Source organism: Ranitomeya variabilis, chromosome 3, assembly GCF_051348905.1.
Source record: "Ranitomeya variabilis isolate aRanVar5 chromosome 3, aRanVar5.hap1, whole genome shotgun sequence".
Classification (NCBI taxonomy): domain Eukaryota; kingdom Metazoa; phylum Chordata; class Amphibia; order Anura; family Dendrobatidae; genus Ranitomeya; species Ranitomeya variabilis.
Genome location: NC_135234.1, coordinates 692,087,499 through 692,114,672, shown reverse-complemented (window position 1 = coordinate 692,114,672; position 27,174 = coordinate 692,087,499). Strand labels below are relative to the sequence as shown.

General features: G+C 43.1%; 1 protein-coding gene across 8 annotated transcripts in view; it reads left to right on the top strand.

Annotated features, from left to right (window-relative positions):
* LOC143817058 (serine/threonine-protein kinase Nek5-like) overlaps positions 1 to 27,174 on the top strand; it is a 163,845-nt gene that overhangs the window by 84,953 nt on the left and 51,718 nt on the right. For all 8 annotated transcript variants that reach the window (XM_077298137.1, XM_077298136.1, XM_077298138.1 and 5 more), the window contains exons 2-4: positions 18,185 to 18,321; positions 18,649 to 18,745; positions 21,242 to 21,339. In XM_077298137.1, coding sequence (XP_077154252.1) covers positions 18,205 to 18,321; positions 18,649 to 18,745; positions 21,242 to 21,339 — 312 coding nt within the window. In that variant the 5' untranslated portion in view covers positions 18,185 to 18,204. The remainder of the gene's footprint in view (positions 1 to 18,184; positions 18,322 to 18,648; positions 18,746 to 21,241; positions 21,340 to 27,174) is intronic.

Here is a 27,174-nt window from a genome sequence, read left to right as displayed (position 1 = left end):
GTATTATGAGTTAATGCCAGAGTCCTAAAGTAATTTCTGGATGTGTTTTGTTAGGGTTTTCTACTGACCATGAAAGTGTGCTTTCTGTCTTCTGCTATCTAGAAAGCGGACCTCAAATTTGCTAAAACTATTTTCCTGCTGCGTTTGTTGTTTCATCTCATATCACCGCCAATATATGTGGGGGGCTTCTGTCTCCTTTTTTTTGGGCATTTCTCTAGAGGTGAGTCAGGTCTTATATTTCCCTCTGCTAGCATTATTTAGTTCTCCGGCCGGCGCTGGGCATATAGGGATAAAAAGTAGGACATGCTACCTGGCTACTTCTAGATGATGCGGTAGGTTTAGTTCTTGGTCAGTATAGTTACATCTTCCAAGAGCTTGTTCCTATAGAGGCTTATGCTAGTTCTCTGGCCATGGAGATCATGACACACAACAGACCCAAAGCTGCCGCCAGTGCAGGCTTCGGCCTACACTCTGCTCCATCTCCTCCTCCTGCTGACCCCGGGCTCTAACACCGCCAGTTGGGGCCCGGTACTGCTAGCTGCACAGAGAAAAACACCAGCCAATGTGTCAGTGGGGTTCAGCACCGCCAGCTGTTCCCCTGCTGTGCAGCCGGCATCGTGTCCTGCAAAAGCCACGCAGACACTTGCTCTTGTACCTTCTGCTCCCCATCCTGGTTCCAGTACCGTCAGCTGGTTCTGGGCAGAGCCTTTGGCTTAGGTGCCTCCCTCTGGGTATCCGAGTTCCACCAACGTCAGGTGGTCCTTGGTAGTGCTTTCAGGCACGGGTACCTCCTGCTTAGTAACCGGGTTCCAGTAACGTCAGCTGGTCCTCGGTAGTTCCATTGGCTCTTGGACCTTCGGCTACCCATCCGGGTTCCAGCACCGTCAGCTGGTTCTCGGCAGTGTCTTTTGCTCTTGTACCTTCTGCTCCCCATCCTGGTTCCAGTACCGTCAGCTGGTTCCGGGCAGAGCCTTTGGCTTAGGTGCCTCCCTCTGGGTATCCGAGTTCCACCAACGTCAGGTGGTCCTTGGTAGTGCTTTCAGGCACGGGTACCTCCTGCTTAGTAACCGGGTTCCAGTAACGTCAGCTGGTCCTCGGTAGTTCCATTGGCTCTTGGACCTTCGGGTAGCCATCCGAGTTCCAGTTCCATCAGCTGGTTCTCGGCATTTTCTCAGCCTTCTTGTACCTTCTGCTACATTTCCAAGTTCAAGAGACTAAACACGATGACCCGGAAGACCACTCCTAAGATGACGACGACACCAGAGACGACAACCACCGTGATGACGACGACCCTGGAGACGATGACCCTGAAGACCACCCCGATGATGACGACCCCGGAGACGACGACCCTGAAGACCACCCCGATGACGACGACCCCGGAGACGATGACCCTGGAGACGACGACGACCTGGAAGACCGAGAAGCAGAAGAACAAGAGGCTGCAGAACAAAGAGCAGAAGAACATTAAGCATAACACTAAATATCAGAGCAAAAAATATTATCTAAATTATAAGCAGAAGAAGACTAAGCAGTGTATGGGGGTGAGTCCGTTCCTCCTCGTGGTGCCCCTGGATAAAGCCTGATGCTGCAGGCCAAACTGAACGCGGACAAATGTAACTCTCTTGTGACAGGCAGAACGGAAGGTGTAATCTTCAAACTTTTATAGATAACAACTACGGGAATGCCTGTCACAAATAAGAATATGATGAAGAAGTAGAATATGATGAAGATAATAGTAAAATAAAAAGAATATGAACAATGTAACCAAAAAAAATAATAGGTCGAAGATGAAGAAGAAGATGAATAAGGTGAAGAAGTTGATGTCAAAGAAGCTGATGATGAGGATAATGAAGAAGAAAGTGTGGGAGAAGTAAAAAAGAAGGTGAAGGGCGTGGAAGTAGTGAAACATCAATATCTGACAAAATAAAAAAAAAATTAACATAGTCAAAATCTTTCTACCGCCGAACGTCATTAAAAAAAAACAAAATCCTGCTATTCTATTACATTGGGCTAAACCTCTGTGCCTTTAATGTCTCCGCCACGTCCCCCAATACATCCTACATTATTCTTAGTTGTTTTCCTTCATGTAGAATGAACCTACAAGTTTATAAAGGGTTTATTTTAATTCCGATATTTTCGTCCCATTGACTTGCATTGGGATCGGGTATCGGTATCGGATTAGATCCGATATTTTGACGGTATCGGCCGATACTTTCCGATACCGATAGTTTCCGATATCGGAAAGTATCGCTCAACACTAGTTATATTATACTCACCCAGGGGCGGTCCCGCAGCGGTCCGGTCCGATGGGTGCCGCGGTCCGGTCCGGGGCCTCCCATCTTCTTACGATGACGTCTTCTTCTTGTCTTCACGCTGCGGCTCTGGCGCAGGCGTACTTTGTCTGCCCTGTTGAGGCCAGAGCAAAGTACTGCAGTGCACAGGCGCCGGGAAAGGTCAGAGAGGCCCAGCACCTGCGCACTGCAGTACTTTGCTCTGCCCTCAACAGGGGAGACAAAGTACGCCTTCCCCAGAGCTGCAGCGTGAAGACAAGAAGAAGACGTCATCGTAAGAAGATGGGAGGCCCCGGACTGGACCGCTACGCCCATCAGATCGGACCGCCCGCTGTTGTGAATTAGACTTTTTGGCTCCCTCTTGTGGTTACTAGTGATATGACTCTGGGATTTTCTTCCCTCAGTTTGCACCCAGTTGGGTCGTTAGTTCAGGGGTGTTGCTATATATACCTCCTGGAACCTTAGTCCAGTGCCTGGCATCGTTGTAATCAGACACATTCTGTTTGCTCCTATCTGCTGGTCCTGGTTCGTGCAAAATTAAGCTAAGTCCTGCTTCTTTGTTTTTTGGGTTATTTGCTTGCTCTCATTTTTGTCCAGCTTGTACTAAATGTGATTCCTGATCTTGCTGGAAGCTCTAGGGGGCTGGTGTTCTCCCCCCGGGCCGTTAGACGGTTCGGGGGTTCTTGAATTTCCAGTGTGGATATTTTTGATAGGGTTTTTGCTGACCATATAAGTTATCTTTCTATATTCTGCTATTAGCTAGTGGGCCTCTCTTTGCTAAATACCTAGCTCATTCTTATGTTTGTCTTTTCCTCTTACCTCACCGTTATTATTTGTTGGGGGCTTGTATCCAACTTTTGGGGTCTATTCTCTGGAGGCAAGAAAGGTCTTTCTTTTCCCTTCTAGGGTTAGCTAGTTCTCCGGCTGGCACGAGACGTCTAGAACCAACGTAGGAACGTTCCCCGGCTGCTGTTATTTGTGGTGCTAGGATTAGATATATGGTCAGCCCAGTTACCACTGCCCTATGAGCTGTTTTTTTGTGTTTGCAGACTTAGAAATTATTTCTGAGACTCTCTGCCATTGGGGTCATAACAGTATGCCAGGCCAACATTGAATGTTTAATGCATTGCAGAAGTGGGATAATAAGAAAGGAAATTCTGAGTTTTTTTTTTTTTCTTTCCTTCCTCCCCTTTACCTTTGAGTGGCTTGTGCTTGCTGCAGACATGAATGTCCAGACCTTGATTACAAGTGTAGACCAGCTGGCAGCTCGTGTGCAGGGCATACAAGATTTTGTTACCAGTAGTCCTATGTCTGAACCTAAAATACCTATTCCGAAATTGTTTTCTGGAGACCGATTTAGGTTTAGGAATTTCAAGAATAATTGTAAATTGTTTCTTTCTCTGAGACCCCGTTCATCTGGAGATTCAGCTCAGCAAGTTAAAATTGTTATTTCTTTTTTACGGGGCGACCCTCAGGATTGGGCTTTCTCGCTAGCGCCAGGAGATCTGGCATTGGCAAATATTGATGCGTTTTTTCTGGCGCTCGGATTGCTTTACGAGGAACCCAATCTTGAAATTCAGGCAGAAAAAGCCTTGCTGGCTATTTCTCAGGGTCAGGATGAAGCTGAAGTGTATTGCCAAAAATTTCGGAAATGGTCCGTGCTTACTCAGTGGAATGAGTGTGCTCTGGCCGCAAATTTCAGAAATGGCCTTTCTGAAGCCATTAAGAATGTGATGGTGGGTTTCCCCATTCCTACAAGTCTGAATGATTCTATGGCGCTGGCTATTCAAATTGACCGGCGTTTGCGGGAGCGCAAAACCGCTAATCCTCTGGTGGTGTTGTCTGAACAAACACCTGATTTAATGCAATGTGATAGAATTCAGACTAGAAATGAGCGGAAAAATCATAGACGTCAGAATGGGTTGTGTTTTTACTGTGGTGATTCTACACATGTTATATCAGCATGCTCTAAACGCCTAACAAGGATTGTTAGTCCTGTCGCCATTGTTAATTTGCAACCTAAATTTATTTTGTCTGTGACTTTAATTTGCTCTTTGTCTTCTTACCCTGTTATGGCGTTTGTGGATTCAGGTGCTGCCCTGAGTCTTATGGATCTGTCATTTGCCAAGCGCTGTGGTTTTGTTCTTGAACCGTTAGTAAATCCTATTCCTCTTAGAGGTATTGATGCTACGCCATTGGCGGAAAATAAACCGCAGTTTTGGACGCAGGTGACCATGTGCATGACTCCTGAACATCGGGAGGTGATTCGTTTTCTTGTTCTGCATAAAATGCATGATTTGGTTGTTTTGGGTCTGCCATGGTTACAGACCCACAATCCAGTCTTGGATTGGAAGGCAATGTCTGTGTCAAGTTGGGGCTGTCAGGGAATTCATGCTGATTCCCCGCCGGTGTCTATTGCTTCCTCTACTCCTTCGGAAGTTCCTGAGTATTTGTCTGATTATCAGGATGTATTCAGCGAGTCCAGATCCAGTGCTCTGCCTCCTCATAGGGACTGTGACTGCGCCATAGATTTGATCCCAGGTAGTAAATTTCCTAAGGGAAGATTATTTAATCTGTCTGTACCTGAGCATGCCGCAATGCGTTCGTATATCAAGGAGTCTCTGGAGAAGGGGCATATCCGTCCATCCTCTTCCCCTCTTGGTGCAGGATTCTTTTTTGTGGCCAAGAAGGACGGATCTTTGAGACCTTGTATTGACTATCGGCTTCTGAATAAAATCACTGTAAAATTTCAGTATCCTTTGCCTCTGTTGTCGGACTTGTTTGCCCGGATTAAAGGTGCCAAGTGGTTCACCAAGATAGATCTTCGTGGTGCGTACAACCTTGTGCGCATTAAGCAAGGAGATGAATGGAAGACTGCATTTAATACGCCCGAAGGTCATTTTGAGTACTTGGTGATGCCTTTTGGGCTCTCTAATGCTCCCTCAGTGTTTCAGTCCTTTATGCATGATATTTTCCGGAAGTATCTGGATAAATTTATGATTGTTTATCTGGATGATATTCTGGTTTTCTCTGAAGATTGGGACTCACATGTGGAGCAGGTCAGGATGGTGTTTCAGGTTTTGCGTGAGAATGCTTTGTTTGTTAAAGGCTCAAAGTGTCTCTTTGGAGTACAGAAGGTTCCCTTTTTGGGGTTTATTTTTTCCCCTTCTGCTGTGGAGATGGACCCAGTCAAGGTCCGAGCTATTCCAATTATACACTTCTTCTCCTGTTATCACGCCGACCTTTTTAGAAAACACCAGTGATTGTCTTACCGCTGTCTCTAACATCATGTCCTCCCTCTATCTGAAACTGAACCTGTCAAAAACTGAACTCCTCGTGTTCTCTCCCTCTACAAACCTACCTTTGCCCGACATTGCCATCTCTGTGTGCGGTTCCACCATTACTCCAAAGCAACATGCCCGCTGCCTTGGAGTCATCCTTGATTCCGAGCTTTCATTCACCCCCCACATCCGATCACTGGCTCGCTCTTCTTATCTGCATCTCAAAAACATTTCCAGAATTCGCCCTTTTCTTACTTTCGACTCTGCAAAAACTCTTACTGTCTCACTTATTCATTCTCGTCTGGACTATTGTAACTCTCTACTAATTGGCCTACCTTTTACCAGACTCTCCCCGCTCCAATCTGTCCTGAATGCTGCTGCCAGGATCATATTCCTCGCCAACCGTTACACCGATGCCTCTACCTTGTGCCAGTCATTACACTGGCTACCCATCCAATCCAGAATCCAGTACAAAACTACTACCCTCATCCACAAAGCACTCCATGGCTCAGCACCACCCTACATCTCCTCTCTGGTCTCAGTCTACCAACCTACCCGTGCCCTCCGCTCTGCTAATGACCTCAGGTTAGCATCCTCAATAATCAGAACCTCCCACTCCCGTCTCCAAGACTTTACACGTGCGGCGCCGATTCTTTGGAATGCACTACCTAGGTTAATACGATTAATCCCCAATCCCCACAGTTTTAAGCGTGCACTAAAAACTCATTTGTTCAGATTGGCCTACCGCCTCAACGCATTAACCTAATTATCCCTGTGTGGCCTATTAATAAAAAAACAACAACATAATCACGTTCCTTCATCATGTTCTCATACACTTTATGCAGTTAATAGCCTCTGTGTCTGTACTGTTACATACTTAGGCAGTTAACTGGTTCATGCAGCTTTACATGAACACCCGAGCCTTACACTATGGCTGGTCCAAATAACTAAAGCAATTGTTACCATCCACCTCTTGTGTCTCCCCTTTTCCTCATAGATTGTAAGCTTGCGAGCAGCAGGGCCCTCATTCCTCCTGGTATCTGTTTTGAACTGTGATTTCTGTTATGCTGTAATGTCTGTTGTCTGTATAAGTCCCCTCTATAAGTTGTAAAGCGCTGCGGAATATGTTGGCGCTATATAAATAAAATTATTATTATTATTTATTATATTATTCATGAGTGGACTCAACCCACGTCAGTTAAGAGTCTTCAGAAGTTCTTGGGTTTTGCTAACTTCTACCGTCGTTTTATCGCTAATTTTTCTAGCGTTGTTAAACCTTTGACGGATATGACCAAGAAAGGTTCTGATGTTGCTAACTGGGCTCCTGCAGCCGTGGAGGCGTTCCAGGAGTTGAAGCGCCGGTTTACTTCGGCACCTGTTCTGTGCCAGCCTGATGTCTCACTTCCCTTTCAGGTCGAAGTGGATGCTTCTGAGATTGGGGCAGGGGCTGTTTTGTCACAGAGAGGCCCTGGTTGCTCGGTAATGAGACCATGTGCTTTCTTCTCTAGGAAGTTTTCGCCTGCTGAGCGGAATTATGATGTTGGCAATCGGGAGTTACTGGCCATGAAGTGGGCATTTGAGGAGTGGCGTCATTGGCTCGAGGGTGCTAAGCATCGTGTGGTGGTCTTGACTGATCACAAAAATTTGATGTATCTCGAGTCTGCTAAACGCCTGAATCCTAGACAGGCCCGCTGGTGCCTGACTCTCTTGGAGTCCAGAACCTGTTGGTATTCTTAAAGAGGGAGTTATCTTGTCAGCCATTTCTCCTGATTTGCGACGTGTGTTGCAGAGATTTCAGGCTGGTAGACCTGACTCTTGTCCACCTGACAGACTGTTTGTTCCTGATAAGTGGACCAGCAGAGTCATTTCCGAGGTTCATTCCTCGGTGTTGGCAGGTCATCCGGGAATTTTTGGCACCAGAGATCTGGTGGCTAGGTCCTTTTGGTGGCCTTCCTTGTCACGGGATGTGCGGTCATTTGTGCAGTCCTGTGGGACTTGTGCTCGAGCTAAGCCTTGCTGTTCTCGTGCCAGCGGGTTGCTCTTGCCGTTGCCTGTCCCGAAGAGGCCTTGGACACACATTTCCATGGATTTCATTTCTGATCTCCCTGTATCTCAGGGTATGTCTGTCATCTGGGTGGTATGTGATCGCTTTTCTAAAATGGTCCATTTGGTGCCTTTGCCTAAGCTCTCCTTCCTCTTCTGATCTGGTTCCTGTGTTCCTTCAGAATGTGGTTCGTTTACACGGCATTCCTGAGAATATTGTGTCTGACAGAGGATCCCAGTTTGTTTCCAGGTTCTGGCGATCCTTTTGTGCTAGGATGGGCATTGATTTGTCGTTCTCATCTGCCTTTCATCCTCAGACTAATGGACAAACTGAGCAAACTAATCAGACTCTGGAGGCTTACTTGAGGTGTTTTGTTTCGGCAGATCAGGATGATTGGGTGACCTTCTTGCCGTTGGCTGAGTTTGCCCTTAATAATCGGGCTAGTTCCGCTACTTTGGTTTCGCCATTTTTCTGCAACTCTGGTTTCCATCCTCATTTTTCCTCGGGACATGTGGAGCCTTCTTACTGTCCTGGGGTGGATTCTGTGGTGGATAGGTTGCAGCAGATCTGGAATCATGTGGTGGACAACTTAAAATTGTCACAGGAGAAGTCTCAGCGTTTTGCCAACCGCCGCCGCGGTGTGGGTCCCCGACTTCGTGTTGGGGATTTGGTGTGGCTGTCTTCTCGATTTGTTCCTATGAAGGTCTCCTCTCCTAAATTTAAGCCTCGCTTCATCGGTCCTTACAGGATATTGGAAATCCTTAATCCAGTGTCCTTTCGCTTGGATCTTCCGGTTTCATTTGCCATTCACAACGTGTTCCATAGGTCTTTGTTGCGACGCTACGTTGTGCCTGTGGTTCCTTCTGCTGAGCCTCCTGCTCCGGTGTTGGTTGAGGGCGAGTTGGAGTATGTGGTTGAGAAGATCTTGGATTCTCGTCTCTCCAGACGGAGGCTTCAGTATTTGGTCAAGTGGAAGGGCTATGGTCAGGAGGATAATTCCTGGGTGGTTGCCTCTGATGTGCATGCGGCCGATTTAGTTCGTGCCTTTCACGCTGCTCATCCTGATCGCCCTGGTGGTCTTGGTGAGGGTTCGGTGACCCCTCCTTAAGGGGGGGGTACTGTTGTGAATTAGACTTTTTGGCTCCCTCTTGTGGTTACTAGTGATATGACTCTGGGATTTTCTTCCCTCAGTTTGCACCCAGTTGGGTCGTTAGTTCAGGGGTGTTGCTATATATACCTCCTGGAACCTTAGTCCAGTGCCTGGCATCGTTGTAATCAGACACATTCTGTTTGCTCCTATCTGCTGGTCCTGGTTCGTGCAAAATTAAGCTAAGTCCTGCTTCTTTGTTTTTTGGGTTATTTGCTTGCTCTCATTTTTGTCCAGCTTGTACTAAATGTGATTCCTGATGTTGCTGGAAGCTCTAGGGGGCTGGTGTTCTCCCCCCGGGCCGTTAGACGGTTCGGGGGTTCTTGAATTTCCAGTGTGGATATTTTTGATTTTTGAACCGTTATTATTTGTTGGGGGCTTGTATCCAACTTTTGGGGTCTATTCTCTGGAGGCAAGAAAGGTCTTCTAGGGTTAGCTAGTTCTCCGGCTGGCGCGAGACGTCTAGAACCAACGTAGGAACGTTCCCCGGCTGCTGTTATTTGTGGTGCTAGGATTAGATATATGGTCAGCCCAGTTACCACTGCCCTATGAGCTGGTTTTTTGTGTTTGCAGACTTAGAAATTATTTCTGAGACCCTCTGCCATTGGGGTCATAACAGCCCGCCCAGGTGAGTATAATCTAACCTCTTTTTCTTATCTTTCAGGATACATCGGGGGCTTATCTACAGCATTCCAGAATGTTGTGGATAAGCCCCTGATGCCGGTGGGCTCATCTTCCATTTTGGGGGTGACAGGTTCCCTTTAACCCCTTCCTGACATCAGACGTACTATCCCGTCGAGGTGGGGTGGGCCCGTATGACCGCCGACGGGATAGTACGTCATCACCGATCAGCGGCGCTCACGGGGGGAGCGCGGCCGATCGCGGCCGGGTGTCAGCTGCATATCGCAGCTGACATCCGGCACTATGTGCCAGGAGCGGTCATGGACCGCCCCCGGCACATTAACCCCCGGCACACCGCGATCAAACATGATCGCAGTGTACAGGCGGTATAGGGAAGCATCGCGCAGGGAGGGGGCTCCCTGCGGGCTTCCCTGAGACCCCCGGAGCAACGCGATGTGATCGCGTTGCTGCGAGGGTCTCCTACCTCCTTCCTGGCTGCAGGTCCCGGATCCAAGATGGCCGCGGCATCCGGGTCCTGCAGGGAAGGAGGTGGCTTACCGAGTGTCTGCTCAGAGCAGACACTTGGTAAGCCTGCAGCCCTGCACAGCAGATCGCAGATCTGGCAGAGTGCTGTGCACACTGCCAGATCAATGATCTGTGATGTCCCCCCCTGGGACAAAGTAAAAAAGTAAAAAAAAAATTTTTCCACATGTGTAAAAAAAAAAAAAAAAAATTCCTAAATAAATAATAATAAAAAAAAAAATATTATTCCCATAAATACATTTCTTTATCTAAATAAAAAAAAAACAAAACAATAAAAGTACACATATTTAGTATCGCCGCGTCCGTAACGACCCAACCTATAAAACTGCCCCACTAGTTAACCCCTTCAGTAAACACCGTAAGAAAAAAAAAAAAAAAACGAGGCAAAAAACAACGCTTTATTACCATACCGCCGAACAAAAAGTGGAATAACACACGATCAAAAAGACTGATATAAATATCCATGGTACCGCTGAAAACGTCATCTTGTCCCGCAAAAAACAAGCCGCCATACAGCATCATTAGCAAAAAAATAAAAAAGTTATAGTCCTGAGAATAAAGCGATACCAAAATAATTATTTTTTCTATATTTTAGTTTTTATCGTATAAAAGCGCCAAAACATAAAAAAATGATATAAATGAGATATCGCTGTAATCGTACTGACCCGACGAATAAAACTGCTTTATCAATTTTACCAAACGCGGAACGGTATAAACGCCTCTCCCAAAAGAAATTCATGAATAGCAGGTTTTTGGTCATTCTGCCTCACAAAAATCGGAATAAAAAGCGATCAAAAACGGTCACGTGTCCGAAAATGTTACCAAAAAAAACATCAACTCGTCCCGCAAAAAACAAGACCTCACATGACTGTGGAGCAAAATGTGGAAAAATTATAGGTCTCAAAATGTGGAGACGCAAAAACTTTTTTGCTATAAAAAGCGTCGCTGGTTTCACATTTGCGTTTTTGTCTGCAGCGTTTTTTGCACAAAAAAAGCATGCGTTTTTTCCCTATATTTAACATTGAAAACGCATGCGGTTTTTTTGTACGCGTTTGGTCGCGTTTTCAAACGCATGCGGTTTTTTTCTGCATGCGTTCATTTTCAGAAATACAACCTGCAGTATTTTCTTGCGTTTTTAAGCACATGCGTTTGTTTGCGTTAAAAACGCATGCATTTTTATCGAAAAAAAAAACAGAAAACACACTGAAAAGCCACCCACGACCATCAAGGTGATAAAGGGATCCAACCCCTAACCCTAACTCTACCCCTAACCTCACCCCTAACCGTTTAATGAACATTTTCTGACAGTCATAGTGCCACGTATTTCAGTGCCACGTATTTCAGTGCCACGTATTTCAGTGCCACGTGTTTCAGTGCCATGTATTTCAGTGCCACGTATCACGTATTTCAGTGCCACGTGTTTCAGTGCCACGTATTTCAGTGCCACGTATTTCAGTGCCACGTATTTCAGTGCCACGTATTTCAGTGCCACGTATTTCAGTGCCACGTATCACGTATTTCAGTGCCACGTGTTTCAGTGCCACGTATTTAAGTGCCACGTATCACATATTTCAGTGCCACGTATTTAAGTGCCACGTATTTAAGTGCCACGTATTTTAGTGCCACGTATTTAAGTGCCACGTATTTCAGTGTTTTTCAGTATTTCAGTATATTCAGTATTTCAGTATTTCAGTGCCACGTATCACATATTTCAGTGCCACGTATTTAAGTGCCACGTATTTAAGTGCCACGTATTTCAGTGCCACGTATTTCAGTGCCACGTATTTCAGTGCCACGTATCACGTATTTCAGTGCCACGTGTTTCAGTGCCACGTATTTAAGTGCCACGTATCACGTATTTCAGTGCCACGTATTTCAGTGCCACGTATTTCAGTGCCACGTATTTCAGTGCCACGTATTTCAGTCATGTTTAGGGTTAGGGTTAGGGGTAGGGTTAGGGTTAGGGTTAGGGCTAGGGTTGGAGGTAAAGTTAGGGTTGGGGCTAAAGTTAGGGTTGGGGCTAAAGTTAGGGTTAGGGTTTGGATTACATTTACGTTTGGATTAGGGTTGGGATTAGAATTATGGGTGTGTCAGGGCTAGGGGTGTGGTTAGGGTTACCGTTGGGATTAGGGTTAGGGGTGTGTTTGGGTTAGGGTTTCAGGTAGAATTGGGGAGTTTCCACTGTCCAGGCACATCAGGGGCTCTCCAAGCGCGACATGGCGTCCAATCTCAATTCCAGCCAATTCTGCGTTGAAAAAGTAAAACAGTGCTCCTTCCCTTCCGAGCTCTCCCGTGTGCCCAAAAAGGGGTTTACCCCAACATATGTGTTATCAGCGTACTCGGGACAAATTGAACAACAACGTCTGGGGTCCAAGTTCTCTTGTTATCCTTAGGAAAATAAAAATTTGGGGGGCTAAAAATCATTTTTGTGGTAAAAAAAAGATGTTTTATTTTCACGGCTCTGCGTTATAAACTGTAGTGAAACACTTGGGGGTTCAAAGTTCTCACAACACATCTAGATAAGTTCCTTGGGAGGTCTAGTTTCCAATATGGGGTCACTTGTGGGGGGTTTGTACTGTTTGGGTACATCAGGGGCTCTGCAAATGCAACGTGACGCCTGCAGACCAATCCATTTAAGGCTGCATTCCAAATGGCGCTCCTTCCCTTCCGAGCTCTGTCATGCACCCAAACAGTGGTTCCCCCCCACATATGGGGTATCAGCGTACTCAGGACAAATTGGACAACAACTTTTGGGGTCTAATTTATCCTGTTACCCTTGTGAAAATACAAAACTGGGGGCTAAAAAATCATTTTTGTGAAAAAAAAAAAGAATTTTTATTTTCACGGCTTTGCGCTATAAACTTTAGTGAAACACTTGGGGGTTCAAAGTTCTCAAAACACATCTAGATAAGTTCCTTGGGAGGTCTAGTTTCCAATATGGGGTCACTTGTGGGGGGTTTGTACTGTTTGGGTACATCAGGGGCTCTGCAAATGCAACGTGACGGCTGCTGACCAATCCATTTAAGTCTGCATTCCAAATGGTGCTCCTTCCCTTCCGAGCTCTGTCATGCGCCCAAACAGTGGTTCCCCCCCACATATGGGGTATCAGCATACTCAGGACAAATTGGAAAACAAATTTTGGGGTGCAATTTATTCTGTTACCCTTGTAAAAATACAAAGCTGGGTGCTAAAAAATCATTTTTGAGAAAAAAAATAAAAATTATTTTCACGGCTCTGCGTTATAATCTGTAGTGAAACACTTGGGGGTTCAAAGCTCTCAAAACACATCTAGATAAGTTCCTTAGGGGGTCTACTTTCCAAAATGGTGTCACTTGTAGGGAGTTTCAATGTTTAGGCACATCAGGGGCTCTCCAAACGCAACATGGCGTCCCATCTCAATTCCAGTCAATTTTGCATTGAAAAGTCAAATGGCGCTCCTTCCCTTCCAAGCTCTGGCATGCGCCCAAACAATGGTTTACACCCACATATGGGGTATCATCGTACTCAGGACAAATTGCACAACATTTTTTGGGGTCCAATTTCTTCTCTTACCCTTGGGAAAATAAAAAATTGGGGGCAAAAAGATCATTTTTGTGAAAAAATATGATTTTTTATTTTTACGGCTCTGCATTATAAACTTCTGTGAAGCACTTGGTGGGTCAAAGTGCTCACCACACATCTAGATAAGTTCCTTAGGGGGTCTACTTTCCAAAATGGTGTCACTTGTAGGGAGTTTCAATGTTTAGGCACATCAGGGGCTCTCCAAACGCAACATGGCGTCCCATCTCAATTCCAGTCAATTTTGCATTGAAAAGTCAAATGGCGCTCCTTCCCTTCCAAGCTCTGGCATGCGCCCAAACAATGGTTTACACCCACATATGGGGTATCATCGTACTCAGGACAAATTGCACAACATTTTTTGGGGTCCAATTTCTTCTCTTACCCTTGGGAAAATAAAAAATTGGGGGCAAAAAATCATTTTTGTGAAAAAATATGATTTTTTATTTTTACGGCTCTGCATTATAAACTTCTGTGAAGCACTTGGTGGGTCAAAGTGCTCACCACACATCTAGATAAGTTCCTTAGGGGGTCTACTTTCCAAAATGGTGTCACTTGTAGGGAGTTTCAATGTTTAGGCACATCAGGGGCTCTCCAAACGCAACATGGCGTCCCATCTCAATTCCAGTCAATTTTGCATTGAAAAGTCAAATGGCGCTCCTTCCCTTCCAAGCTCTGGCATGCGCCCAAACAATGGTTTACACCCACATATGGGGTATCATCGTACTCAGGACAAATTGCACAACATTTTTTGGGGTCCAATTTCTTCTCTTACCCTTGGGAAAATAAAAAATTGGGGGCGAAAAGATCATTTTTGTGAAAAAATATGATTTTTTATTTTTACGGCTCTGCATTATAAACTTCTGTGAAGCACTTGGTGGGTCAAAGTGCTCACCACACATCAAGATAAGTTCCTTAGGGGGTCTACTTTCCAAAATGGTGTCACTTGTAGGGGGTTTCAGTGTTTAGGCACATCAGGGGCTCTCCAAACGCAACATGGCGTCCCATCTCAATTCCAGTCAATTTTGCATTGAAAAGTCAAATGGCGCTCCTTTCCTTCCGAGCTCTGCCATACGCCCAAACAGTGGTTTACCCCCACATATGGGGTATCAGCGTACTCAGGACAAATTGTACAACAACTTTGGGGGTCCATTTTCTCCTGTTACCCTTGGTAAAATAAAACAAATTGGAGCTGAAATAAATTTTGTGTGAAAAAAAGTTAAATGTTCATTTTTATTTAAACATTCCAAAAATTCCTGTGAAACACCTGAAGGGTTAATAAACTTCTTGAATGTGGTTTTGAGCACCTTGAGGGGTGCAGTTTTTAGAATGGTGTCACACTTGAGTATTTTCTATCATATAGACCCCTCAAAATGACTTCAAATGAGATGTGGTCCCTAAAAAAAATGGTGCTGTAAAAATGAGAAATTGCTGGTCAACTTTTAACCCTTATAACTCCGTCACAAAAAAAAATTTTGGTTCCAAAATTGTACTGATGTAAAGTAGACATGTGGGAAATGTTACTTATTAAGTATTTTGCGTGACATATGTCTGTGATTTAAGGGCATAAAAATTCAAAGTTGGAAAATTGCAAAATTTTCAAAATTTTCGCCAAATTTCCATTTTTTTTCACAAATAAACGCAAGTTATATCGAATAAATTTTACCACTAACATGAAGTACAATATGTCACGAGAAAACAGTGTCAGAATCGCCAAGATCCGTCGAAGCGTTCCAGAGTTATAGCCTCATAAAGGGACAGTGGTCAGAATTGTAAAAATTGGCCCGGTCATTAACGTGCAAACCACCCTTGGGGGTGAAGGGGTTAAGTGACAAGTGCAAGTGCAATATAAGATTACATAGAAACTATCTCATACAAACTCAAATATTATTGCCATTTCAAGAAAGCTGAGCAAGTCAAATCATGACCGCTGAAGAGTGATGGCGGATGAAAGACATACATACAATGCTGATATAAGTGGTAAAATTAGAGCACCATTGGTGAACCAACCTCAAATCAGGCGTTGGATAAGGAACCCCAAGGCCCCCTTCGCTGGCATGCCCCCCCCCCCCCGAAGAAGCATTACAGCGAAACGCGCATTGGGGTTCCTTATCCATGTCCTGATTTGAGGTTGGTTTACCAATGGTGCTCTGATTTTACCACTTATGTCAGCATTGTCTGTATGTCTTTCATCCGTCATCACTCTTCAGCGGTCATGATTTGACTTGCTCAGCTTTCCTAAAATCGCAGTAATATTTGGGTTTCTATGAGATAGTCTCTATCTAATCTTAAATTGCACTTGAACTTATCACTTTAGATTTGAATTAGAGTCTTTGTGAATATTCACAATTATCCCCTTAACTGCTATTTCACTGCTATTCCTAAACACTTAGTGTGCTGCTTAATTCTATTTATCAATGATGGAAACAACATTATATACATATTTTTATGTGATCTAATGATGCCTCTCTGATAAAACTAACCAACCGTCTTTGGACGTGGCACTTAGGTGTTATTAATAATTGGTAATAAAATTATTTTCTTATCTACTGCTCTGTGGTCCATATTTGCGTTTTCGGTTCATATTAGACACCTCTCAGCTGTTGGCTGGGAGCATCTTTGCAGGTGCGGAGAACGAGAACATGCTGGAAGACGGGGAGGTGACTGCTCTGCCGCTGCATTGAGGATGTTGGCATCCCTGCAAGGAGGGGGAAGGGAATCATGCAGGGGCGCCGGCATGGTTGTTACAACCAAATTGCTCCTGGATAATTGAGAGAAACTTCTCTTGGAGAATTTTTACATAACCTTCTTTACTCATGGCAGTATTCTTAGGCAAATTTGTGAGTAAGACCACTCCTCAGATGAAAAGTTGGTGTTTGTGTGACACAGGACTCATGGTAGTGCTCTTCTCCAATCATTCTTGGTACAATCTAATGGAAGCTTCATCAGAGAAAATAATTGTCAACTAATCTCTGTACTTACAAAGTTATTTTCTCTGCTGAAGACTCTTTCAGACTGTTTTGGACATCTTGAAAAATTATTGCCTGTACAAAATGTTATATATGGGTGTATATACGATACGATACGATACGATACGATACGATACGATACACTTTATTGATCCCGTGGGAAATTATGGTATCACAGCAGCACAACTTACATCATAAGAATCATAAAATGAATTACATAATTGACATGACAGTTTGTTGACAGAAGGACATTATACATTAGAATAGGACAAACACAGCGGGTGAACTGAAAGTAGAAGAAATAAAGTAGACAATCCCCATTATGATTTAACCCTAATGTTATTGTTGTACATCCCCATAGCAGTTGGCACAAACGATTTCCTAAATTTTTCCTTCTTACACCTCAGAAGTATTAGCCGGTTACTGAAGGTGCTCTTCTGTCTCATGAATAGCTCATATAGTGGATGTGCATTATTGTTCATGATTGCCATACACTTTTTCAGAGTTCTTCTCTCCACTACCTCCTCAAGAGAGTCCAGATTGCAGCCGACAGCAGAGCTTGCCTTTTTGATAAGCTTATTCAGCTTATTAGCATCAGAGGCCCGCACACTATTACCCCAGCATATGATTGCAAAAAAGATGGCACTTGCCACTACAGATTGGTAGAACATTTCTAACATTTTGCTACACACATTAAAAGATATTATATGTCACATTATATGTGACAGTGTACCTACAGTAATGTGCATATTACATGTGTATATATCTTATGTGCATCTGTTTACACTGCTGGGGCATAATGGAGAAGGAGCCAAGACAGACAACCTGCACAGGGGCCCTTTGCTGTCATTATGTCCATCCTTGTAGAAAACTAACATATTCCTCTGTGCTGTACACTGAAACTGTAACTCTTTCTCGTCAGGGCCAGTATCCACGGCCTAGGTTCTCCAGCTTAGATGTGCACTTGGCCCAGTTTCATTAGTGGCCATGTTCTTAGTGGGGTTAAGTATCCTATATTGCATATTTGTTGTAAAATTTCTATTTCTTAAGAAATGTTTGAAAAATTAACAAAAATAAAAAGTTGGTCAGTTTCGTCTGGCGCCCAATATGGTCACTACTTTTATTTCCCAAAGGTCGAGGAGAAAATGAAAGCTACATACAGCATCTGCTCCATTTTTACTTTGCAGTTTTCATAAACTTTCTCCAATGTACAAATGTACTATTGCTATATATTATTTATTAAACTGTCACACTATCGTAGGTTTTTTATATCCAAATCGGCTTAATTATTAATTTATGATAGTGCTATACATTGCCTCCTTAGACATTTTATCAATAGGGGCCTGCACCTAGTGTATCTCTAGAATGGAGATCCCCGATCCCCATCTCCTGGCCGCTGAGAATGGAGACGTTACAGTGCACAGCTCTGTCCATGAAAGGTGAAATGATGGACATACATGGGTTTTAGTGGTCATTGGTGATTCTCCAAAGCAGTGCTATTCTTGAATTTTGCCTGTGACTAATAGAATAAGTTTCCAGATCACTTAATCCACCTTTGGTAATTAAACATTAAGTGTCAAAGAGACAATCCTTTTAAATATTTAGACAGAGGCCGTATACAGGGATGGACCTCTACATTGTCCTCTGCAGTAAAGAAATGTGCGGTGTAACCCATCAATGCTTTAATAAATGCTTTATTAACTTATAAAAAAAAATTCCTCTTAATTAAGGTGCAATCTGATGGTAAAACATGAATAACTATGAAATAATCCGGATGATCGGAGAAGGAGCATTTGGGAAAGCTTTTCTAGCAAGAGGGAAAAAGGATAGAATCCAATGTGTAATCAAAGAAGTGAATCTCTCCAGGGTGAGTTGTATCAATAATGTAGATTATAAGACTGTTTTTGGGGGGAGAAAATCGGATCAGACACGTTGGAAATGAACTTGGTCAGTCATTTGTTTTCCAGGGAGATACATTTCCGCCAGATGTGTTACCTTATTCCCCTCCCCCCATTGTAATCACATGCATTCTCAGTTGATACAAGCTTACATTCATATGGCCCCTGCTATTGTGTTTTTTTTCTTTTCTTTAGAACTGAACACTTTTTTAATTTTCACATTGATCTGTTGAATATTTGCAATTTCAAGTTTGATTGTGTAATAATGGCTAAAAATGTTTTCTTGTTTTCCATAGATGGCCAGGAAGGAGAAAGAGGCTTCCCACAAAGAGGTTACTCTTCTGGCTAAGATGAATCACCCAAATATTGTAACATTTTTCACATCAATAGAAGGTTTGTTAATAATTTGTGAGACAAAGAAGTAAAGGTGAATGACCGAACAGGAAACTGTGGAAAACTCAAAGCAGCTATACCCAAAACTAGTATACATGGTCACTTTGTAGCCGTGTGCTACACCCTGGAAAATCATCTTAAAGAGGACAATTCATTTGCTTAAAAATTGAGTTAAATAGTTTATAAAAATCCCCAAGTTGATGTATGCTTTCACTCTTCCCTCCCAAGCGCTGCCAATCACAACAGCAAGCAGAGATTTCACATACTGTGCTCCAATAGCAACAAATGTGAATATCTCTGCAAAGGAGCGATGCAACGCAAAACAGAAAAAAAGCAGCAGAATCAAGAAAGCTCAGGGAGTTTTACAACTAATTTACCTACAAACCGATTGATCAAGTGACCGGTCCTCTTTAAAATACACTCCAGAGTGAGACATTGACCTAAAGGGTGATTACAGTTACATCCGACAGTGTTGGCACCCTTAAAATTGCTGTTGGGAGAAGGTAACCTTCAAATATAAGAGACCTGGAGCAGTTTGCAATATAAGAGTGGTCCAAAATTCCAGTTGAGAGGTGTAAGAAGATTGTTGATGGTTATAGGAAGCGATGGATTGCAGTTATTTATTTTAAAGAATGTATAACCAAATATTAAGTTGAGGGTGTCGACATTTTTTTGGGGGGAGTGGGGGGTTGTGTGCAATTATGTCCAATTTGCCTTTTTTCATGTCTTTTGTGTTGTTCCAATACACAAAAAGGAAATAAGCATACGTATTACAAAACTTGTGTATTTGTGTTAGCAGCATGCTGAATCTCTGCTCTGACAGCCAGGATCTCTGGCGTGTCAATTCACTCACCCGTGCTGCAGTTCTTCTCTTCCCCTTGCTCTGCAAGCTTCCAGCTGGGCCTCCAGCCATGTCCTTAGAGCTTGCGCGCTCCCGCCCTCTTAAAGGGTCAGCGCGATCACTTGCTATTTCCTCCCCAGCCAATGGCTGTGGGACACTATGTGTATATTGCTTCCTCCTCACCGGGGAGGTGCCTGAGCAACCTTCCTGTTCTGCAGGTGCTAAGTTGTGTAAGGTTGCGTACCAGTCCTTGCTGCACTCTGACACGCACTCTGCCTGCTGCACTCTGATGCAGAGCCTTCCTGCTGCACTCTGGTGCAGATCCTGCCTGCTGCACTCTGATACTAGCTCTGCCTGCTGCACCATCCAGTCTGTCCTCTGGGCCCAGCTGCAGCGCTTCCATTGGTCTGTCCAGGATCCAAGTCTAACCTCTCCATCTGAGGCTCTAGTGAACAGTCCGGTGCTCGTTTAGTCACTCCCCTCCAGGCTCTCCGTGGTCTGAGACACAGTGGTTCCACTAACCACGCCCATGACAAATTGCAGTCATTTTCTGGGAGAAATACTTCATTTTCTGGAACAATTTCATGGGTGCCAACACTTTCGGTCATGACTGTATGCTAAACGCATTTGAGAGGTAGTTTGGAAGCATTGTTTCAAGACTTACCTCTTTCCCACTGATTCTTGTCAAGGGTGTTTTCTCCATTGGAGAACCCCATTTTGTTGAAAGAGACTTCTGTAAACTATCTGATCCTTGCAAAGCTGGGTTTATTCACTATGCTATTTTTGCCCACAGTAAAAACTATTGGATTATTATTATTTTCCCTGCAGCTGCAGGAGAATATCTTGCCATTTGAAATCAATATACATCTGGTTAATGCAGACTCTTTTTAGGTGCTGTCTGGCTAAGATAGTAGTATGATCAGAGAGCCCCTCTCTATAAGGTATAGTCATATAGTTTATATGTGGATTTTACATTAATCTGCTTCAAAATCCATGTAAATAAAATCTGTGACATACTAACATACTCTTATTTTTTTATGCATTACGGTGATGATAAAGTTATTCAGATGGAAGTTACAGTTAGGAATTTAAAGAGGTTTTCACATCTCCAAGATCCTCTCCCAATATGTAGTAGGTGTAATAATAATAATATTAGCAACTACGTCCAATTAGAAATGTAGTGTACTTCTTCTGATTTGCTTTGTCTCTTTCCTCTTGTGCAGGCATTTCAAGACCTTAGGTCTCCATGGTTACTACCACTAGCAACTAGCTGTCGCTATATCAGTGGTCGTAACCATGGATACCTAAGGTCCTGCAGTGCCTGCAGATGAGGAAAGAGACATAGCGAATCAGAAAAACTATACCACAGTTCTAATTGGAGGTATTTGCTATTAATAATAATAATAATAATAATAATAATTATTATTATTATTATTATTAATAATAATAAACCTACTACATATTGGGATTAGATCTTGGAGACGGGAATACCCCTTTAAGGAAAGTTAGTATATCAGCAGGTATCTTGGGGATCAGTGTTTTGGCTATTCTAGAAATATGGCATCACTGCCTAGTATGGGAATACCACTTAAAATACTTAAAAAATTGAAAAAATATATATATCTATGTTCATTAGCGTATAATTATAATTTCAGAGAATAATAATCTGTACATTGTGATGGAATATTGTGATGGTGGAGACCTGATGAAGAGGATTAACACGCAGAGGGGCATTCTGTTTGCTGAAGACCAGGTACACAATCCGTATACCAACTGCAATAAGACTGTGGTTCAGATGTTTGTCAGGCATTGGTGAAATTGCTTGTCAATTGGTTTCCTAGTTTCAGTATAGTATATAAGTGCCTCATTACAAAGGTATCAACCACTGAGGACTCTCAATTCTAAACATTTTTCATTACATTCAGAAATCATTGTTGTAGCTTATTAGGAATATGCAATCTAGCCGAATTACATCAAATTGTTAAAGTAGGGGGAGAATAGATCCAGCTGAAGGCCCGGGTTCAAAAACAGTATAAGGGCCCCTTGCTCTGGAAAAGCTCCTCATAGAGCAATTCCCGTATATCTCTCACACATTACACAAAAGGTGTTTAAGTCTGGTGATTTGTGAGAGGGACAGATGACCATCTAATGGATGAGGGGGAGATGAGGTCGAGCAGAAGCGCACATATACAGAACAGGGCCCCTGCTCAAGAACAGTTTATGGGCCCTTTGCAGTCCGATAATGTGTCTGTGACAAAAGCAATTTATGCTTTGGACGTAGATGTGTACCATTGGTATGTCCGCCCTTGACGATGAGAATTTGAATTTGGAAATCCAATCCTTTTTCTTTTCTTTTTTTTCTACGAGAAAAGCCACTGCCAGACTGTCTTTTGGTGACTTACTTCAATGTCCCTATTGCAAACACATGCACGCTCAACTAAACTGAGTATGCATGTACATAGGGGGTTAAAGAGCGATAAATTTCAGCTTACTAACCATTAAATAATAACTTTATTATTTATTATATTCTGCATCACTTTACAGTTAAGACCATATCTATATATATAATTGTCTAAGTGTCTGTTTGTCTGTAACTGAAATCCCGCATCGCTGATTGGTCGCGCCCGGCCGGCCTCGACCAATCTGCGTTCATAAATAAACTACATACATATACTAGAACCAGAATAACATGAAGGACAGTCTGTGAGGGAGAGAATAATATGGAGGAAAGTCTGTGAGGAAGAGAATAACATGGAGGACAGTCTGTGAGGGAGGGAATAACATGGAGGACAGTCTGTGAGTATGAGGGAGAGAATAACATGGAGGACAGTGTGTGAGGGAGAGAATAACATGGAGGACAGTATGTGATGGAGAAAATAACATGAAGGACACTCTGTGAGGCATAGAATAACATGGAGGGCAGTCTGTGAGGGAGAGAATAACATGAAGGACAGTCTGTGAGGGAGAGAATAACATGGAGGACAGTGTGTGAGGGAGAGAATAACATGGAGGACAGTCTGTGAGGGAGAGAATAACATGGAGGACAGTCTGTGAGGGAAAGAATAACATGGAGGGCAGTCTGTGAGGGCGAGAATAACATGGACAGTCTGTGAGGGAGAGAATAACATGGAGGACAGTGTGTGAGGGAGAGAATAACATGGAGAACAGTCTGTGAGGGAGAGAATAACATGGAGGACAGTCTGTGAGGGAAAGAATAACATGGAGGGCAGTCTGTGAATGCAAGAATAACATGGAGGACAGCGTGTGAGGGAGAGAATAACATGGAGGACATCCTGTGAGGGAGAGAATAACATGGAGGACAGTCTGTGAGAGAGAGAATAACATGGAGGACAGTGTGTGAGGGAGAGAATAACATGGAGGACAGTCTGTGAGGGAGAGATTAACATGGAGAACAGTCTGTGAGGGAGAGAATAACATGAAGAACAGTCTGTGAGGGAGAGAATAACATGGAGGACAGTGTGTGAGGGAGAGAATAACATAGAGGACAGTCTGTGAGGGCGAGAATAACATGGAGGACAGTGTGGGAGGGAGAAAATAACATGGAGGACAGTCTGTGAGGGAGAGAACAACATGGAGGACAGTGTGTAAGGGTGAGAATAAAATTTTTCCCCATTTTTAAGTTTATCATGTGGTAAAATAAATGGTGTCTTTGAAAGCTATAAGTCATCCTGTAGAAAACAAGCTGTCATACAGTGATAGATGACTAATAAAGTTTTGACTCTTAAAATAAAGACAGGAGAAAAACAATGGCAGTGTGTCCAACGGGTTAAAACATAAATGTAAGCACCAATGTTTATATAAATACTAGATGGTGGCCCAATTCCGCCATCGCATCGGGTATCTACTATATAATCGTCTAATTCTGTCTGTAACGGAAATCCCGCGTCTCTGATTGGTCTCGCCAGCTGCCCGCGACCAATCAGCGACAGGCGCAGTCTGGCTGCGAATTGGCAAGGGATTTGAACCACGCTTTGCTGATTGGTCGCGCCGGGCGGCCGCGACCAATCAGCGATATTGGCTCGGGATTTAAACCCTGCTGCGATGATTGGTTGCGTCCGGCTGGCCGCGACCAATCAGTGATATTGGCGCGGGATTTAAACAACGCTTCACTGATAATGTATATATTTTACCCGGAAAATCCTGTGTATTCATTACATTATTCTTAAATCTACATAAATAAACTACATATATATTCTAGATTACCCGATGCGTTAGAATCGGGCCACCGTCTAGTAGCCAATAATTGTTTACCAGTAATTTTAAGCCATTAAACTCATTATCTGAGTCCATTACATGCATCAATTAGACAGTAACATGAATTTAAGTAGGCTATGTTATCCATGATCTTAAAGTAACTATCAATTTAATTTTTATTTCATAAATCAATAGTACATGTGAAAATAAGCAACTTTGAAATATACAGTGGCATGTAAAAGTTTAGGCACCCCTGGTAAAAATTACTAATTAAGCAAGTTGAAGATGAAATGAAATGATTTCTAAAAGGCCTAAAGGTAAAGATGACACATTTTCTTTATATTTGAGGCAAAAAAAGATAAGCATATTTTCATCTTTTACATTTTAAAAACTACAAAAATGAAAATGGGGGGGAAGGAAAAGTTTGGGCACCCTGCATGGTTAGTATCATCCCCTTTTCAAAGTATCACAGCTTGTAAACAATTTTAGTAGCCAGCCAAGAGTCTCTCAATTCTTGTTTGTGGATTTTCATCCAGTCTTCTAGTTCTGTGAGATTCCTGGGTTGTCTTACATGCGCTGCTACTGTATTTTGATGTCTAGCCACAGATTTTCAATGATGTTCAGTTCAGGAGACTGTGAGGGCCATTGTAGAACTTTCAACTTGCGCCTTTTGGGGTAGTCTAATGTGGATTTTACATGTGTTTAGTATCATTACCTATTTGCAGAAGTCATCCTCTTTTCAACTTCAGCTTTTTTACAGATGGTGTTATGTTTGCATAAAGAATTTGTTGAAATTTCATTGAATCCACTGTTCCCTCTACCCATTAAATGTTCCCCATGCCATTGGCTGCAACACAACTCCAGAGCATGATTGATCCACCCCCATGCTTAATGGTTGGCGTTGATATTTTCCTGAAATTCTGTGCCCTTTTATCTCACATACCTTTGATCATTGTGACCAAAAAGTTATATTTTAACCTCATCAGTCCACCGGACTTATTTCCAAAATGCTTTGGGCTTGTTTAGATGTTGTTTTGCATACTTTTGAAATTGATGGTGAGGAAGCAGGACAGGTTTTCTTCTGATGACTTTTCCATGAAGGCAATATTTTTGCACGTGTCTCTGAACAATGTAACAATGTACCACAACTCCAGAGTCTGCTAAATCTTTCTGAAGGTCTTTTCTGTCAAGCAGGGGTTCTGATTTGCCTCTCTAGCAATCCTAGCAGCGCTCACTGAAATTTTGTTTGGTCTCCCTTATATTGACCTCCACTGTTTCTGTTAACTGACATTTCTTAATTCAGGTACATTTTGAACTAAGGAAAGAGTAATTTGAAAATGTTTTGCTATCTCCTTATAGCCTTCTCCTGCTTTGTGGGCCTCCACTATTTTCATTATTGGCGTGCTGGGCTGCTGCTTAGAAGAAGCTATGGCTGCTGTTTCTTGGCACAAGGTTAGCGGAGGCTGGGTTTATACAGCTGGGAAATTCACATCACCTGGCCTTTCCTAACGATAATAGTGAACAAGCCATAACTTTAAAATGCAAAAAAGAAAAAGCTATCTGCGCTGGATTAGAGCTTCCCCTTCTATATAAAGAGACCCAAAGGACTAATTGCTAAAAATAAAGAACCATTAAAAATAAAAAATATCAAATTAAAAAGAACCATATGCTCGTTAGAACAAATAAACCGTATGGTAAAAAGATCTAAAATATATCTACCTGCTAAAATTTCTTATGTGAGATGAAGTCTTCCTGTAGTTGGATAAGGAGCTGGAGGAATCAAAGCTGTGTGCGGTCTTTCTATGCTAGCAGATCCAGTTGCCGTTTATAGTGCACACTCCTTCCTGATGAAGGAGCTCGTTTTGGCTCCGAAACGCGTAGGATTTGGTCCTATTTTCTTCCCATAGCCCGTCACGTGAGGATTCACGTGACTGTGACGTCACACAAGGTCCTGCTACGGCAGAGTACCGAGCGGCTAAGCCGAAGCAACACTGACCGGTCTCCGAGTACGCAGGAGCGCAGGATTTTTTCACTGCCACCGGCCGGGGCAGTTCCTGCAACTTGCCACTCCAGAGGCAAGACCCGGCATTCCCTGGATTCCTTTTCCGTGGGAGACGTAAGTGCCTGGCTCCTGGAAGGAGTGTGCACTATAAACGGCAACTGGATCTGCTAGCATAGAAAGACCGCACGCAGCTTTGATTCCTCCAGCTCCTTATCCAACTACAGGAAGACTTCATCTCACATAAGAAATTTTAGCAGGTAGATATATTTTAGATCTTTTTACCATACGGTTTATTTGTTCTAACGAGCATATGGTTCTTTTTAATTTGATATTTTTTATTTTTAATGGTTCTTTATTTTTAGCAATTAGTCCTTTGGGTCTCTTTATATAGAAGGGGAAGCTCTAATCCAGCGCAGATAGCTTTTTCTTTTTTGCATTTTATTGTTTTAAGTAACGGATGGGTGTGACCGTAACACTATCTGCTGCAGGTATATGAGGGTATAAGCGCTACTGGTTTTTGTAGATAGAAATTCAAGCCATAACTTTAGCAGACTAGTTAAGGTCTGAAACCTTGTTCAAAGTTACCTGAGCACACAAATCTCCAAGGGTGCCCAAACTTTTGCATTGCCCCATTTCCCTTTTTTAAGTTTTAAAATGTAAAAAATGACAAAATGTTTATTTTCTATAAAATATAAAGGAAATGTGTCATCCTTAGCTTTAGGCCTTTTAGAGATCATTGAATCTTCAACTTGCTCAACTGTCCATAACAGTAATTTTGACCGGGGGTGTCCAAAGTTTTCCATGCCACTGTATCTGATCAGCTAAATCTGCTTCTTTCTTCTACTGTTAATAGAAAAAGGTGATTTGACGTATCAGAGTAGACCGTGCTGCTGTATGAAGGAACCAGTTCCAGAGTGGAATAGCAATTTCATAGTTTGTATTTTTACGTGTTTCATACTCACACCGATCTCTTTTCAAAAACAAGTGGGAAATACATAAAATAAAAACTACAAAATTGCTTTTCCACTCTGCAACTGGTTCCTTCCTACAGCTTCACAGTCTACTTTGAAAAATCAAATCCCTTTTTTTCAATTTAAACGATATGCAAAAGAGGGTTTACCTTAATTTGCCGACAGGACTGTAGCAGCTGTAATATTTGCAGCGCCCCAGAGTCCTGGTCGTTGCAGTACTGTGGCTCCGCCACTATGGGGAGCCATGGTGCGTCCGATGGCACTGAAGGAGTTCATCTGATCAGGTATCACAGACACCAATACATTTCACAGCTGGGCCTCCGGGGGGAGCTAAGGGTTCTATTCATTAGGCCACTCCCCACCATAGTGGGTAAACTGGGGGTCAGGCAGGAAGTTAGAG